The 17,073-nt window shown below is 38.1% G+C and overlaps 2 protein-coding genes across 2 annotated transcripts; both read left to right on the top strand.

Annotated features, from left to right (window-relative positions):
- The first annotated feature begins 10,353 nt into the window (after positions 1-10,353).
- On the top strand, positions 10,354-11,910 carry LOC102231588 (selenoprotein M-like). Its single transcript, XM_014470547.2, has 4 exons — positions 10,354-10,508; positions 10,833-10,909; positions 11,103-11,181; positions 11,573-11,910. Exons 1-4 carry the CDS (start codon positions 10,401-10,403, stop codon positions 11,714-11,716), a joined length of 408 nt encoding a protein of 135 aa, XP_014326033.1. The 5' UTR covers positions 10,354-10,400; the 3' UTR covers positions 11,717-11,910.
- Positions 11,911-12,204: 294 nt separating this feature from the next.
- On the top strand, positions 12,205-16,138 carry LOC102217268 (transmembrane protein 17A-like). The gene is made up of 4 exons (XM_005803854.2): positions 12,205-12,418; positions 14,213-14,319; positions 15,333-15,446; positions 15,771-16,138. The coding sequence occupies exons 1-4, from the start codon at positions 12,292-12,294 to the stop codon at positions 16,077-16,079; spliced, it is 657 nt and encodes a 218-aa protein (XP_005803911.1). The 5' UTR covers positions 12,205-12,291; the 3' UTR covers positions 16,080-16,138.
- Positions 16,139-17,073: the final 935 nt, after the last annotated feature.

Below are 17,073 nucleotides of genomic sequence, written 5' to 3'. Positions count from 1 at the left end.
ATCCACTTTGAACCTGGTCTTAACTTTCACAAAGTTTAGTTTTAAATTCTGTTAAGCCTTGTCAACCAGGTCTTTTACTGGATCTATCCTCCACCCTTTCCCCTCACATAGTCCAATATTTCATGTGACAACATCTTGAAGTCAGATTTACTGCCAGAAGAGAGAGGAATGTTGACACAACTGCCTCCATCTGCGAGCTGAGAACGAGCAGATGGAGAAGATTCTCAGCTGAGGATACCGACACATGTTCTCTAGCTTTTCATCCCTGACATGTTGTGGGAAAAGCAGCGGATCTTAATGTTTGCATGTATATTTGCATGTACATTTATAGCTTTTAGGATAACTCTGTTGCTGAAGTTTTGATTATCCTTTTCTTAATTATTATAGTAAGAGAGTTCTATGAAAATGATTTTGATAGCAGCATGTGGAGAGAAACATTATTTCTGGTGTAGTTGACTTCAAGCCAGAGAAAAGAGCACAAAGGACCAATTGTACAACACCAAGTGAAGTTTGTACAAAAACTGTCAGAGTTGGAGCCATGTGGGAAAGGGGTTCAGTGACATCTCAGCTGGCAGGCTGAACACGAGTTGGACCCGGGGCGCCCTCCGCGTGCCATGTCTATAGAAATAGCAAGACTTGAAAACTCTGGTCCCATGAGTCAGCCAGAAGCCTAGGACTTAAGAAACAACAACAACAACAACAAAAAAAACCCTATTCCAGTCCCTGTGTTTCCATGGCAACAAGAACAGATTGGAACCACATCTGGTAGCCATTTCAGTCCTTGCAAGGAGAGGAAGAAAGAAATTTATGAGTGAGGGAGAAAAAGACAAATATTTTCTGCAATGCAAAGCAGAAAGAAAGGAGAGTCAAATTACACTTGAAAGTGACTAAAAGTAATAATTTAACAATGGAATTATAAAGAGAGGAGAATGATTGTTCAAGATTGATGATTAAGAGCTTAAAAGCAAAGGCAAGTTTATGATATCCTTTTTTTCTACTAAAATCTAACTTTGGTTAAAAGGGGTCTTAAAAAACATTAATGCTGTTTTGATGTTCCTTTGTTTCAAGATGTGGCACAGTTTTCTGAGATGCTGTCATATCCTTGCATCAGATGTTGCCAGAGGAAATTTTAAAAATACAATTTTCATCTCTTCTCTCTGTCGACTCTCAGTCTGCGAGAAACATTGTCTAATTGCAGCCCTTTCTACACGAAAAACGCTGCTCCTCAGCTCTGTGGAAATGCAGAAACTATGAAATGACATTTACTGGAAATGGAGCTGGTGCTTTTCTTAAGCCAAAACCGCTGAGAACTGAGGTCAGCGTGCAACTTGAATGATGGGGGGAGAAAGGGGGGTACCACTCGCATTGTATGTGTTCAGAGGTTTCCAGTGGCATCTACACACTCTGTGATTTGAGACTGTCTTATAATAAGACATGACACTACTCTGTCTTGGCACAGAGTTAAATTAGGGTCTTCTTACTGCACAAATTAAAGCGAACCACACAGCAAGGCGACCTCCCATACAGTCACTCAGACAAGCTGGTAAAGTGCAGAAAGTGGGTCAGAACAGATGAAGCTGGAAGACATTGCTTTGGGTGGAGAAAATCTTCAGTGTTGTGCTTAATATCATTTTGGAGGCAAAAAGCTGCTGCTATTCTTTTAGTTCAGCCACCTTTATGAAGTCCCTGATTTTTTTTCTGACCGCCTTTAACCTCATTGTTGCATCACTATGTGAGACTTTTATATGAAAACGTTTTTTTCTAATGTGCGTACCTCTCTAAACTTGGAAATTTGCAGTTCTCTACAAATGTTTATGAATTAGTTTTATTTTGTAACCGCAGGTTGCTGTGTATTGCAGACTTCTGCCCAGGTCCCTCTTAAAAATGAGATCTAGATCTCAATGGGATTTACCTGGTTAAATAAAAGAAATTAATTAATAATAATAAAAAATTATATATGTATTTTATTGGGATTTTATTGTACTATTAGCACATGTTTATAAAGAGAAACTTATTATTACAAATCCAACAATTTTGGGTAAATAATTTCCCTGCTGGGATGAATAAAGTAATGCTATTCTATTCTATTCTATTCTATTCTATTCTATTCTATTCTATTCTATTCTATTCTATTCTATTCTGCATTTGTAGTCATCTCTTCCCCAAATTTAAAAGACTTGTCTCTTTTCATCTGACCAGTTTTCCTGTCTCTGTGATAGAAAAGCATGCCCATAGCATGATGCTGCCACTAAAATATTTCACCATGGGGTTGATGTTTTCAGACTGATGAATGATTTTCCACGAGGTTCTTAGCTGTTTCTGTGATTAATACTCTCCAGTTCTGTCCTGTCAATTTAGTTGAACAAGATTTCTCACCAGTATCATCTTGCTTTTACTCTTTATAGATTGTTACGTATTTGCCTCAAAGCACCACTCTGTCATAGTAGTTTAAGAACCACAATGTCTTGTGTCCAAACCGGTAATGCCAGTTGATGCATATTTTACACAAACTAATAAATATATTAGTAGAACTTTTGTGCCATGTAGCAAATGGATTATAAAAAATCCAAATTATAATTTTGCTAATTAATTGCACTTAATTAGCAATAATTAAGTGCAATTAATGTCTGTTGAGACATTATTTTCTCAACAGACATGAGAAAATAATGTCTGTTGCATTATTTTTTCATTCAACAGACATAAACTGTCTGTTGCATGTGCAATTTTTTTAAGGTTTTGTTGGCTCTAGTGGCCTTTTGTTAGAAAGTAAGTTTGCCCATGTGGGGGGAAACGTGGGCAATGTCACCAGGCTGGGAATTGAACCTGCTACTACCGCCACGAGGATTAAGGCCTCCATACATAGTTCTGCTTTGCCCCTGCACCACCACAGCACCCCACCTGAAAAATGTTTAAGATAAAATCATCTACCAAATTTAGAATCTGAACACTGAGCAGTGTCCGGGGCCAACAGATGAAAAATAGCATTCCGGCTAATTCTGGCATATTTACAGAAATGTTCAATAACATGTTCAATAACATGTACATGTTTCTTGGTCTTCATGATGTTGTTTCTTCAAAAATGTTGAAGAAACAACATCTCATTTTTTATTGTATAAATAAAATACAATATAAAATAAAATTACAATAAAATGTTATTTAACATGTACAATGTTCAATAACATTGTACATGTTTCTTGGCCTTCATGATGTTGTTTCTTCAAAAATGTTCTCTGACAAATTTCTAAGGCCTTCATAGAACAATTAGAATTATACTGAGATTAATTTACAGAAAACTTATTTTGTGACCTCTGCTGCTACTGGTTATATTTAGCAGAATCAGAAAAAACAGGAACTAAACAAGAAAATGACCAAAAAAAAAAAATAGAAAGCCATGAATAATTTTCCTTCTTTTTGACAAATATGCAATATGTTGTGCTCTTCTGTCACATCAAATACCAATTAAAGTACACTGAGGTTTGGTTGCATAACATTTGAAATAGGTTTAAGGGTTTCAAATGTTTTTTGCAAAGCACTGCAAAAAATGATACAAACTGTCAGATTTATAATTAAGCTTTGGGCCTTTTCCATCCAGACTAAGATCTTTCTGTTTTTCTTTTCCCATTGCATGGATGTGTGTGCAAACAGTTGTCTAGAACTTCAAATTGCCCTGGATTTTCCCCCTTTGTCAGCAGTATTCCAGGGAGTGCATTGGGGGAAAAGATTTGGATGGCTAATAAAAAGCAGATCAGTCATATGCCTTTTCTCATTCTTCCTCTTCTTCTTTTCTGTTAAATCCTCCCTTTCTTTTTCATGTCTCTTTGTCTGTAGTCTATTGTGCTTCCTTTTCTCCGTCACTTATTCCACTTTCTTCTAACAGCTAGCTGTTCTCCTGTGCACCCATCTAGCCAATATCTGTGCACTAAATGGGACTTCAGACTTCCTAATGTGACTTGAGGTTTCAGCTTTCACATAATTCCACACGATCACTTCAGGGTTTTTTTTTTCCTTTTCTTTCCTTTCTTACTCACTTCATCCCAAAGTAGCCAAAGGGGAGATATTGGATGGAAAATGATCACAAGACCCAATGTGTCTGCCCAAAACCAAGGAAAATAAGCAGATGGCTTATGTTTTTATGCAGTGAACCCCAGCTGTCCCAGCGCTCAGTCCAGTCTGTGGCCGGCGGACTGTAGTTTGCAACAGCTTTGTTATTCGAGAGGCAAAGTTTTGCTAAAGTTTTTATTTTCACGAAACAAGTCACAGGAACATGTTAGTTGCTGTAATCCTGCAGAAAAAAGACCATTTAATTTGAAACTTCATCCTTCCTTTTTCATTTTCATTACATTTTGTTATTTGAACAGTACTTTGATTTCATCAGAAAATTCAGTGGTTTCACAAATTTTGCAAATACAGTACACTTCCTCATGAAAGTTTTCGTGATCTTTAAACTGTTGTATTGCAACCACAAACTTCAATGTACTTTAATTGGTGTTATGTGTTATAGATAAACACAATGAAACACATATTGTGATGAGGAAGAAAAATGAATTTCTATTTGTTTAATAAACAAAAATTCATAAAGTATGAACTGCATTCATGCTGGAAATTCTGACTTTTCAGTGTAAAATCAACTGAAACACCTTCTGACATCAGATTTCCCACTGGGAAAGTGGGAACAAGTCAGACTGAGGTCAACTTTACATTTCAATATGTCTCTAATCAAAGTTACATGTTACACATACAACTGTAAACTGAACAAATTAATATTGGTGTTTTCTTATCAAAAATAAAGAATTTGGACAATGTACGAGAATTGCCACATTGAAATCCCGACGGTGTTTGATGTAGTAAAACTACTCCTAAAAGAATGTCTTTTCCACAAAGTTAATAAAGGAAATGTAATTAGGTACTACCCACCTCTGTCTTTATCACACACATTTTTCACAAGTATTTGAAGAAACAGCTGCTTTAACTTGTTTGACAGCTGTACATAAGTTAAACTTACATACAGATGAACTATATTTATATGACTTCTAAAGGTTATTTGTTGCAGTTTTAGGTGTATCAGAGCATAGGAGACTAAGCACAAGAGTACAATTCTGAGTTTTATTTTCAAAAAGGTTTTTAAAACATTGTCTTGTTTCCCTTTGACTGCACAGATACGCTTAAACTCCTAACGCAATACACTGAAGTTTATGGTTGTGACACGATAAATTGTGCAAAATTACAATTAATATAATTGCTTATGAACGGGAGTGTAACAGTGAAATTTAAAAGAATATCTTCATCACAATAGCTTTTGTCGCTGTGTGTGTGTGTGTGTGCAGCAATGATACCACCATTTGACCCTCACAACTCATTCTGTTTCACGGTGCAACACTGGAGTCATTATAGGAAACCATGTGTTTCTGATTAGGCAGAAACAGATTACAGGGTGGGGAATAGTGCTTGCTGTCTGTTTGCCCCCTGGCTTCTATTATGTGGCCAGAAACTGGACGTCTATAAGTGCAAAAACTCCACTGCGCTCACCTCATTCCCACTTCCCCGACAAACTCTTTCACACATCCTGTCACTCCTGTCTATTATTTCATCCCTTTCCCCATGGAAGTGTGCGAATGCAGGGATTACTGTCTGTGAGGTTATTGCTAACCTCTGCATGCCGAGCAGAGGCCTGTCACTGCAGTGTTTTTAGAAAGGTACTATAGTTGGTAAGACAACTGTGACTATGGCATGTGACGACAGATGACAAAAGCACGGGTTCTGTTGTTGCTTTAGCAATCTGATACGTTCATGACCTTAGAGGAGGGAAATTGTTTTTTGATTCTTCTCCCTTGAGGAAAGTTAGAAGTCAGGGTTAAACACGGAGGATGGATCACAACCATTTGCTCAAGAACTGCAGAGTGACTATCTTCATAGGACCCAACAGCCACAGCAGTTTGCCCTGATAATTTGTTGACTTCCTCCATAAGTTCAAAAACTTACCTAGAGTTGTACTTTTAAGAGATGTTTTTTTGTTTCTATTTCTTCTAGCAAGAAAAAGAAATCAGTTTTAAATATGAAAAATGCTACTACTGGACAATACTTTGATTGTTTTGCTTGGTGCTTTTCATAACTTTTCTATCTTTTAATTAGACAGAAGATGTTTATAGCAAGAAAATAATGCACATTTTATAATAAGTACATTCTGGGGAAAACATTGGTTTAACTACATCATTAAAAGACAAAAGTAATATCATTCCTGGCCATGTTGACTGCAACTGAAAGAAGGATAATTGTTTTGATGTCAAATATTCAAGCAATAATAATGAACTTGCAGCTAAATCCTTTAGACATTCAAGCCTACAACTGACATATCTTGTTCCAAAGCTGGCATGGTTGGACAGTGACTGCATGCCTGGAGACAATTAGGGCTATTATGCTATCAATTTAGTTCCAGTTATTTTATCACTTTATTTTGGTAAATTGTCCACATTAAACACAGGAAACAACAAATAAAACAACAGCAACAATTAATTAATGCTAACTAAGTTAAATTAACCATGGTGTCCCTCTTTTAGCATGCAGGCACTTCAAAATAAAGATTTATTTGTACTACCACGACAGGTTAGCTCTATAACAAAGCTATAATTGTCTGTTTTGCATAACTTAATGAAGCAATGGCAATTGTGTGTCATGACCTTAAGGTAACTGGTTTTGGATGTGCTGACTGGAGCACAGCAGATTGAGATATATTATACTTTCTAGCCAATTGCCCTGAGGCTCCAGACAGGTAAATACACACAGAATAAAGTCAGCAAATACCTGAAAGCGTATTTGTGTCGATTTCCTCCATGTATTTGAGCTCACTAATAAAACCCAAGAGTAATACATGGGAAGTCAATGCAAGATACATATTTTTCACGTCTCACATCGTAGGAAAACAACTACACCACCGAATGCCCTGCTGGCTCTAGTAGACAGCATCCGGTGCTTTGGAGAAACAGGAAGTGTGTGTCTCTTTATAACAAGCTCTCAAAAGTAAGCAGGAACTGAGCGAGGTGTTTCGGCGTTTGATCTTTTTTCCAGCTGCAAGTGTTGCAATTTACCCAAAAGTGCTGCTGGAAAAAGTTGCTCAGTCTAAACTTTGTAAACGTTTTCATCATCTGCGTTTCAGCCCCATAACTGCCTGGTTATAAATGGCTACAGTTTCCCTTTGTCAGCACATTAATAACAACAAACCCTTCCTGGCAGGCACCATGTGATGTAAGCTAAAACATGCTGATTGTGAACACATATGGGACACAGCCACATGTATAGACCTGGCCTCAGCAAAATCACCCCACCCCCACAATTCATTGTATGTTCTCCCCTCTCATGTGCTGAGCTGCTCTTTTTTTTACATCAACTATTTAAGTTCTCCAAGGTTAAGATCCATTGTGAGAAAAGATTCAGACACAATAATGCAGATGTAAAACAGGAACAGTACAAGCCTACAGAGTTATGACAAATGCCAAAGGGAGGAAACCTTGTTAGAAAGGGGGACAGTTTTATTGCCTTCGGACATGTAATTCCTAAGAGTTGAATGCAGGGTGCAGAACTCTAAACTGCACAGTTCTCCGTCTGGAAAAGATGGAGATAACAAGATGGTTTTGCTTCAGGATTCCAGGCACGAATGTTTATTTTTGTTGGAAACATAACTGTCTGTGGCTAGAAATTGGAAGAACATTTTTACCAGCCAGACTGCCAGTAAGTTCACAGACAGCTGTTACCACCCTCTTGTGGTGACCTAATGAATTCGATTTCTCGCAACATGAAGTGACTGAATAAACTTGGTGAGGAGAAGCTTTTTTTCCCACATTCAGGGTGTTCATACACTGCAAATACGCAGCACTGTCACAAGGCCTGACTTCATGCAGAGAGCACAATGGAGTCAAACATTGGTTATCATGCAACTTCAGCAGTGTGGCAATGACAGTAAAGAAGAAAAAGTCAGGAGAAAGGTGTAACAGAACCAGTGTTTGGATGAGCAAAATATAGAGACATAAGATAACACTGACAGTGTATTGATATGAACCCTACATGTTACACAAAGGGGTATATTAGCCACTCTCAGTACTAAAGCTACTGTTGTGAATCAGATTATTTCCTTTAAGAACAATAGTATCTCTCTATCAATAAATATATATATACACACAAAACTTCCTCCTCACACTATTCACCTGTGTGGTTCCATTTCAGGCCTAGGTTCTGTATCAGTGGCTTGGTAGATTTGAGTCTGTTTGTGTGTGTGTGTGTGTGTGGGTGTGTGTGTGTGCGTGTGTGTGTGCGTGTGTGTGTGGGTGGGTGCGTGTGTGGGTGTGTGTGCGTGTGTGTGTGTGTGTGTGGGTGTGTGTGTGTGTGTGTGTGTGTGTGTGTGTGTGTGTGTGTGTGTGTGTGTGTGTGTGTGTGTGTGTGTGTGTCAAAACTTAGCTGTTCAAAGGACTGCACTCTTTCCAATTGAGGCCTTAAAAGTCAATGCTGAAATATTTTTATTTCAGGCTTCCTTGTGCACCTACAACCACTGGCAACACCAAGGCCTTGACTCTCCTCAACTTTTCTATTTGTGGAGAGTCAAGCAACATAAGTGCTTGCTTGCTTCTAATGTTTCTTTTTCTTGCTATTCCATGGCATTCCAACATATAGCAATATGTCTCACTGCTTTGTCTACACCCTCAGGTTCACTTGGATAACCATCACCTGTGCCTGGATCTAAAAGTCCCTCAGGATCTTGTACTTATAGTTCTCAGCCGGTCTTGGCTATGTCTTACAGTTTTTATGTGCTACCTCAGGTTTATCCTCAGCACAGACAGTCTATACATTGCTCCAGCTACTTAATTATAGAGTCACATGTACCCTTTGCCTGCCAGAACCTTTTGGCCATCTATTTTGTGTTGAGTTCTGTTTCTTATGGCAGACCCCAGTGTCTTTTGCTGAAAGCCTGTTTCTCTGCAGCCATGATTTGTGGTGCTGTTCTGTCTTTGAATCCAGCCCTTTCTGTAGGCAAGCGAAGAAAGTTAATCCAGCACAAATGATTCCCGGCTGAACTCACCTTCCCAAGCTACATGCCATTCTAAAACAGACCTAACTAATATAGTACCAAAGAGTGGATACAAACTCCGGCAGCTGAACTATGACAACGCTCCCATTCTAAACTTAGAAAGGTTTTAAATAGATATTGTGAGTCACTCCTACTGCATTCAGTAGACCTAAAGAGACGACTCTTCAAAAACACTGGCACCATTTTAGGTTTTTTGACCACTTAAGACCTAGCTATATATTAAACTTCTGGTACTTACCTCTGTCCACATATTAACTAAAGTAAGATTTAACCATCTTGAGCTGCATGACTGAGAGGTAGTTTGAAAGAAAGTGAAGCAACTCTGTTTTTCCTCTGCAATTGGCCAAGAAAAATTGGATGCATTTCAATAACCCTAACATTTTGAACAAAATGTAAAAATTCAAAGATAAGTAACAGCTACAAACAAGCTCTAAGTTGCTATAAAAATTCCTACTTTCAGTTTAGAATTGATAAATCTAATAAACTTCCACTTTAATTTTAATCATTTTAAGAGGCCCCTTCAAAGAAAAAACACATGGTGAGTGTTTCATCACAAGTAGACCCTGTGAAGGCCTCCAGGGTCTAAGTTAGTAAATATGCAAACAGTGTGGGATAAAATGTTGGCAAAACATCTCTGTGAAATTGTGAATTTCCATGAGAAATAATCTAACTTGTCAATTTAAATATTTACTAAATTTTGTTCAGTTATTTGAATGCAAGTAAAGCCAAACATATGGATAACTTTTTAAGGAAAAAATATGCAAAATGTAAAGCTCACAAAGTTTAAATTAGATTTTGATGTTTCAAATCAAACATATGTTTTACTTTTAAATGAACAAATTGCATTATTTTTCTGTTGGAATCGGATCAATTACCAAAGACTGAACTTTAGCTGTCAGTGAACATGATCATCTGGCTGGCTCCCAGGGGCCACATCTTCTGGAGCGTGTACTGTATGGGAAAAAGTGATAACAGTAAAGATGTTCTGTGGATTTTCTGGAATCCTGCTGATGTGGAGGAGACTATTCCTTAGAACCAGGGAAACTAAATAAATCAAAACAGACTGAAAACCAAGACTTTGGCAATGTGACTACATCTATGTGAACCAGGTGGCTACATTTGTTATTGTGTTCTCTGTTTATGTGTAAATTTATATCAGTAAAACTGGAAGAACAACAGTAGTTCAACTCAGGTAAGCTGAACTACCCCATATGAGTTTCTGATGGACTCATCCATCCTGAAAACCTGGCCAGCAGAATTCAAAAGTTACACGTTGCTGGTTATAACCTTAGCAGAAGGATTTAGAGACACACGCTGATCTTTTAGCATGTGGGCCTTGTTGGTGCTCACTTTTGGACTTGCTGCTGGAGCATTAGAAAGCAGCAACAAGACGACAGCTGAAGAACGGCTTGCTATAGCCAGAGCTAAACTGATGGTGAGTGGGACTAAAAAAATTGAACGTACACAGATAACTTTGAAAAATCACCTATATTTATTTTTCAACAAAAAGTTTCAACAAAAGATTTAGCAAAATTTCTTGCTGAGAATGTGTTAAATTAAAACAATGATCTCTGCAATTACAAATAACATTAGGAATGTAAACAAAACAAAAAAAGAAGGATAAGTACAACAAAGAATGAGCTGCAGGTCCATTGAGTTGTTTTCTGTTTAGATTTAAGAGCAATGTTCACACAATGAAATATACACATGCGCACACGCACACACCAGTTTGAACAACTGTCTGTTGTCAATTTTGCAGGCACCCAGTGTGGTTGGATGAGCCATAAAGAAAATGCCTGAGCTCCATCACTTCCTCATGGAGCGATCGGCTTTATAGTATCCTTCTGCTTCTGTCACATTCCTACATTTTCTTGCTGAGACATGGCTCCAAGCTGTTGGCTAAATCCTGTCCCAGATATGTGAGCTTTCCAAAAGTATTGCGCTCCCAGTCTTATCAGCTTGAGTCAACTGAAACAGATAGATGTGTTGCCTACCTGTTGTTTTCCCTGATCTATTTTTTGCCATACAGCCATAACTTAGAGTATGACTCATCAGAGGAGAAGAAGCCCCATCTGATATTTTACAATGAAAAGGATGAAGTTGTGAAGGTAAGATTTGCGTTTCAGAGGCACATCTCAGAGGTCCCTGACTAAATCCTGGGTTTTTTCTGCCTGGAGTTTGCATATTCTACCTGTGCATGTGTGGGTTCTGTCTGGGTACTCCAGTTTCCTTTTGAAGTCCATTGCTGTGTGATGGACTGGCGATCTGTGCAGGCTGCACCCTGGCTCTCACCTAATGACTGCTAGTAAAGATCCTCCACTTTGATTTATGAACATACAAACCTTTTACTTTTTTTACCTACTAATTTCTGTCAAAACATGAATGTGTTTCAATATGATTTACAGTATTTAACCAATAAGAGTTCCAACTAAACCCTTAGCTGTGTGATGCTGATGTGTCCTTGCTTTTGTTTCTTCTCTCTGTTTCCTGAAACATCAGACTGTCCCTGTGAAGAACATGAAGGCAGATGAGATCAGCAGCCTGTTAGAGTCTCTGGGTTTCTATAAGAGGTCCCAGAAAGGGGAAAAAGTGCCAGAGGAGTTCCAGAACTTCCCACTGCACGCACCAAGGGACGAGCTGTGATGACCCCATGTGGCCAAACTTTGCATCTGCAACCCAGCCGCATTAATGATGAGTGGGGCTAAAAGGCAAGACTGTTACAGCCAGGCCCCATTCTGAGGACTCGCTGGTTGGATGCAGTGTGGAGAGTGTTAGGCATACTAAAGGCTTACTGTTTATTTACACACTTAAATAAAAATTACAAAAACTAGATTCCATTTTTATCTGTTTCATTGTACCAAATTGCTAGGAACAAAACGGTGTAAATTGCCAGTGTTATCGCTGCTGTCCCTATGTGAACTCAGTGGAACTCAAATACCAATTTATTCCCAAAGCATATAAACAGATTTACTCATGAAAAATACCCACTAACAGACAATGCATAATGTCAATGTTTCAGACTAATCCTCAGCCCGCCTCCCTCTTGATAATCTGATTAGCAGTAGCATTGGACTGTCTGTCTCTGTGTAGCCATTACAATCTCTACTGTGCATTTATAGTATAGAGGACAACAGGAATTAGCTGCAGATCCAGACACAGATGCCACAATTAGAGTGTTTGGACTGTTAGTTCTGCCATGACCAAAGGTTTGAGCCACCATGCCTGTGTTTTACTCGCCTGTACCGGACAACCTGCAGATAGGCCTTGCCTACATGGGAGGCTCCGTGTTCACAAACAACAGGACAGCGGACAGTGACTTCAGCAGGGAGCAGGAGGATGCATGTGGTTCGTTCAACACGCTGCACCTGTGCTTTTAACGTCAGCCTAGCAAATAAATACTGTTTATAACTCCTGTTTATAACATTACAAACACCACTCTACAACTACCAAGTTTAGGAGTTCCTATTTGATAAATTGCAGGATGACTAGAGCAGTTCATATCTTGAATGTGCACAAAAAAATCCAGGAGCAGCTTGATGCTATACAATATACCACCAAGCTAAACAAGTTCAGGTATTTCTATCCAATATTTAAACTGTAGAAGAACCAAACGTTCTTTAAAATAATTTATGGTCTGACAAAATATGTTACTGAAGAGATTTATTATATCCGGGATATCATTATATCTAGCTAAAGAATGACTTTAAAAGTAAACAAATATACTGTTCCTTTATTTGAATCACCATATGCATATGAGCATGCAGCAGTCACTTGTGTTGTTTCGTCTCATGAATTTGAGGTTACACTTTATGCATTCATGAATAGCATAGCCAATAAAAGTTACCAGCATCTTTCTTGGTAAAACATAATCTATATGAATGTACAGTTTGATGCTATACGCCGGCACAGCTGGTTGCTTGCAGACGCAGCTCCCGTCGTGTGTGTTAATCTGTGTATATTTGCTGTAGCCGATTAAGGATCCGTGCTTAAAGAACCCATAGATCATCAGTTAAGCTTTCCACAATGGCTGGATGTGGTTCTGTCGCTGTTCTCCGCGTTCTTCTGCTACTTTTTCTACTCTTTGTTGCGGAGAACCTCGCCGAACGGAGTAGCGGCATTGTTTGCTCGCGTGAACAGCTGATTGCGCTGTGTAAGCCTCTGCTGCTGCCCGGAGACAGGCCTGTGGTCCCAGAGGAGTTACGGAGGAGACGACGGGGCTGCAGGTCTGGAATTAAACGGAGGGGCAAGAGGAGACGGCACAAACCAGCGGTACCGGCGATTATTGTGGGGAACGTGAGGTCTTTGGGGAATAAGACGGACGAACTCACGGCACTGGTTAGGACCCAGAAGGAGTACAGGGAGTGCAGTATCTTCTGCTTCACGGAAACCTGGCTGCACTTGCTTATTCTGGACTACAGCGTGGAGGTCCCTGGATTTTCCTTGGTGCGGGGGACAGGGACTTTTCCAAGAGTCGGAAGAAGAGGGGCGGCGGGATTGCACTTTATGTGAGTGAGAGGTGGTGTAATCCCGGTCATGTTAACGTGAAGGAACAGATTTGTAGCCCGGACATTGAACTTCTGGCTGTGGGAATGCGGCCGTATTATTTACCGAGGGAGTTTACGTCCGCCATTTTGATCACTGTTTACATTCCCCCATCGGCTGATGCAGCGGTGGCCTGTAACGTCATCAGCTCTACCGCAGCCAAACTCCAGACTCAACACCCGGATGTTGTTATTGTGTCTTGTCTCTTGTCTTGTCTTGTGTCTATGCTGTAACTGCGAAGTAATTTCCCTGCTGGGATGAATAAAGTACTTCTATTCTATTCTACAGTTTAATGTTTTTTGTGAGACATTAAAGTAGATTTAATAAAACTCATTGTGACAAATGCCATGTGTAGCAACAACACATTCTTGTATTTTCTTGTATTCGCTCAAAACAAAACATATAAAAATTCACCTTCTTTATATGGTTTAAAATTTCTTGTAGTTACATGAGATTTCAATATTTTTATGTTGCAAAACTTACATATTACTCCTCTTTGAGTTAGGATTGCAAACAGATTATTACACATGCTTTTCCCTACAAATCTCATTTATGTAAAAATATCTAAAATTCTCTGATTTTTTTTTTTTTTTCCAGTGGTCAACGAGTTGGTTTCTCACCTTCCCCTTCAAATGCTTTTGTACTTCAACTTGTTTTACTTTCCTTGTTGGTGGTTTTCTGCTGTGTTCATGTTGGAAGTGAAAGTAAGTATTTGGAAAATCACTATAAATCTTAAATATTTCTCAAAACAACTGCAACCATACTTGTATGTAATGTTTCACTCTATATAAATAGAATTGCACTCTAAGACCTATTAGACCTATTAGGTGACATCATCAAAAACCCTAGAAACTGTGAACCTCCAGTCACATAGTCAATCAAACATATCTTACAAACAAGTGACACAACGTGCTTTGCACAGGTTACAAATGGATAGAAAGATACAAAGACATAGTAGTATTTGTCAAACTAGGCAAATAATAGACAAACAAAATTTAAAAATGTAAAATCATAAACTTCCAAATATGAAAAATGTCATATTATTCTGATTTCAAATAAAAGGCTTTAATTGTGGCACCACCTAGTGGTTTCCCCATAAAAAGTATTTTCATATGGGGACTCTAGTCCTCTCTTTTACTCAATAAAATTGCCCTTAAACCGCAATAATCTTTTAAATTTTAATCACGTTTTCTAGAGTCTTCATAATACTATTTGTTTATTTGGTAGTTAAATAGCCTTTATACAAACCATTGTTGTAAAGATTTATTTAAAAAATAATGTTAAAAAAGAATGTACTGTAAATAAGAGGAATGATTAGGGAAGCAGTGTGCAGAAATTGATGGAAAACACACTGAAGAAAAGCTATTATATTAAATCATGAAATGCAAAGTTATTAAGAGAGAGGATGAGGGAATGAAAGAGCCACATTTATTGTACCAGAGCAATATGTTACAAACCACTCTACAAAAAATTTTTAAAGTATGTAGTTAAAACAATAAAAAATAGGCTTAATTGCTATTTGTAAATTCTTTGCTCTTAAGTTTTGTACGTAATATAATAAGAAGCCAAAGTTTCTTTGGTCCAGTGAAAATAATACTTAGTTTGCATGCATATTAAACAAAACAAAGGGACCAATCAGACGATACAGAGACAGGTTTTAATGTATTGGGTTCTTGTAATCTAAAATATTCTCATAACATTTCTTCTCTGTTTACAGTATTACTATCTTCCTGGATACTACCAGGCTCTGCTCATAACTGGGTTGGTCCTTGTCACAGTGATTGAAGTGATCCGACTCTACCTGGGCTACATTGGCAACCTTAAAGAAAAGGTAACTCAGAAACACATCCATACTGAACCACAAGAAAAATTCTTATGTGACAGTATGTCTCAACATTTATTGTTCCCTGCAAAACTGTTCATTCCCCTTTTAAAAAGTAAAATAATCCAAATCTTAATCTCTAAATTTGAGTTGAAGACTTTCTACATGTTTTTCTGTTCTCTACATGGCTTGTAAGAAATTGCAAACTGGACTTCTTAAGATATTGATTCATCAATGACTTTTCTCAGGGATGTAATGGAGGCACTTCATATTTCACTGCTCAGTCTTTCCCTCTTATGCACCAGACTCTGTTTCTTTCCTCCCTGTCATCAGGTGCCAGCCCTGGCAGCCTTCTGGCTCCTGTCTTTCACGTTCCAGCTGCCCGTGCTGCTGTTCTTCATCACAGATGAAGGCGTTATCATTCTGCCTCTGGAGAGAGCCGTCCACTTCATCTATCTTATTTTCCTGCTCGCCCAAATCCTGGCTTCCTTCTTGGCGCTGAGGACAATGACCCGAAAGCTCACCCTTCTCTTCCACCTGCGGCAATTTGGCAAGGTGGAGAGCTTGCGGCATGCAGAGATGAGTCCCATCTACGGGCTTCCCTATAACCGCAGCGTGCTTCCAGTTTCACCCACTCATTAAAGACAGACAACAGTCTTTCTTACATGACTGGTTTTAGTAAAACATCCACTGCGTTTTTTTGTTTTTATTACAATGGTAGCGTACTTGCCCACAAAATTAGTTTGATAACTAATAACAATTTTAGAGTTAGTAGTATGTATGTAGTTAAAACAATAAAAATAGGCTTAGTTGCTATTTGTAAATGCTTTGCTCTTAAGTTTTGTATGCAATGTAATCATTCAACTTAGAAATTGAATGATTGACTTGTTTTTATTGTATCCCACAGATTGTTAGGATTATTATGAATAAATTGTTCTGCAGTATTTTAAGCCACTGTAATATACAATATGATCCATAAGATGTAAAATAACAGGTGTGCTTAAATAGATGGAAAACATAGTTTCAGCACCAGTGAAAATGACAAAGCCTGATACAATGTCAAACTGTAAAAACCTGACTTGGCTTTTAAGGTGAAATGAAAAACACGATCAAACAAAAAGGTTTTCATCAGACAAAGGTTATTTTCTTTAATCTTGATGAATGACACAGGATGAAAATTTGCCAGAAACTGATCTTTTTGCCAAGGCAGATCTAATTTTTGTCTTGCTCCTTAGACAAGAGTTCAAAGCAACCTGCCCTGGCTTTTCTAAACAAAAGTGCTTTCTTTACAGTTGTGCCATATTTATTGGCAGATCTTTCATTTGAGTAACAAGAGCATTTTTTTTATTTTATACTTTAACTTTTGAAGTTTGAACTGAAGTTGATCAAAGCATCTTGAAAATTGTATTCATTAATTGAGGACATTCTGTTTCCCCCTGAGTTCTTGTGATTTTTCTCTCATTTGAAATCTACTGAAATTAAAGGCAAATTTTTCAAAACATGACAAATGAACCTAACCTTGTTTTGTAACTGAATAAATGTAGTCCAGTTCAAACTTAATAATTAAACATTTTTTTCTTCTTTTTCTAAATTAAAACATTTTGACACTTTTCACACATATTCAGCAGGAGTGCAA

The sequence above is a fragment of the Xiphophorus maculatus genome, chromosome 12 (assembly GCF_002775205.1).
Source record: "Xiphophorus maculatus strain JP 163 A chromosome 12, X_maculatus-5.0-male, whole genome shotgun sequence".
NCBI classification, from domain to species: domain Eukaryota; kingdom Metazoa; phylum Chordata; class Actinopteri; order Cyprinodontiformes; family Poeciliidae; genus Xiphophorus; species Xiphophorus maculatus.
This window is presented reverse-complemented; position numbering and strand designations above follow the sequence as displayed.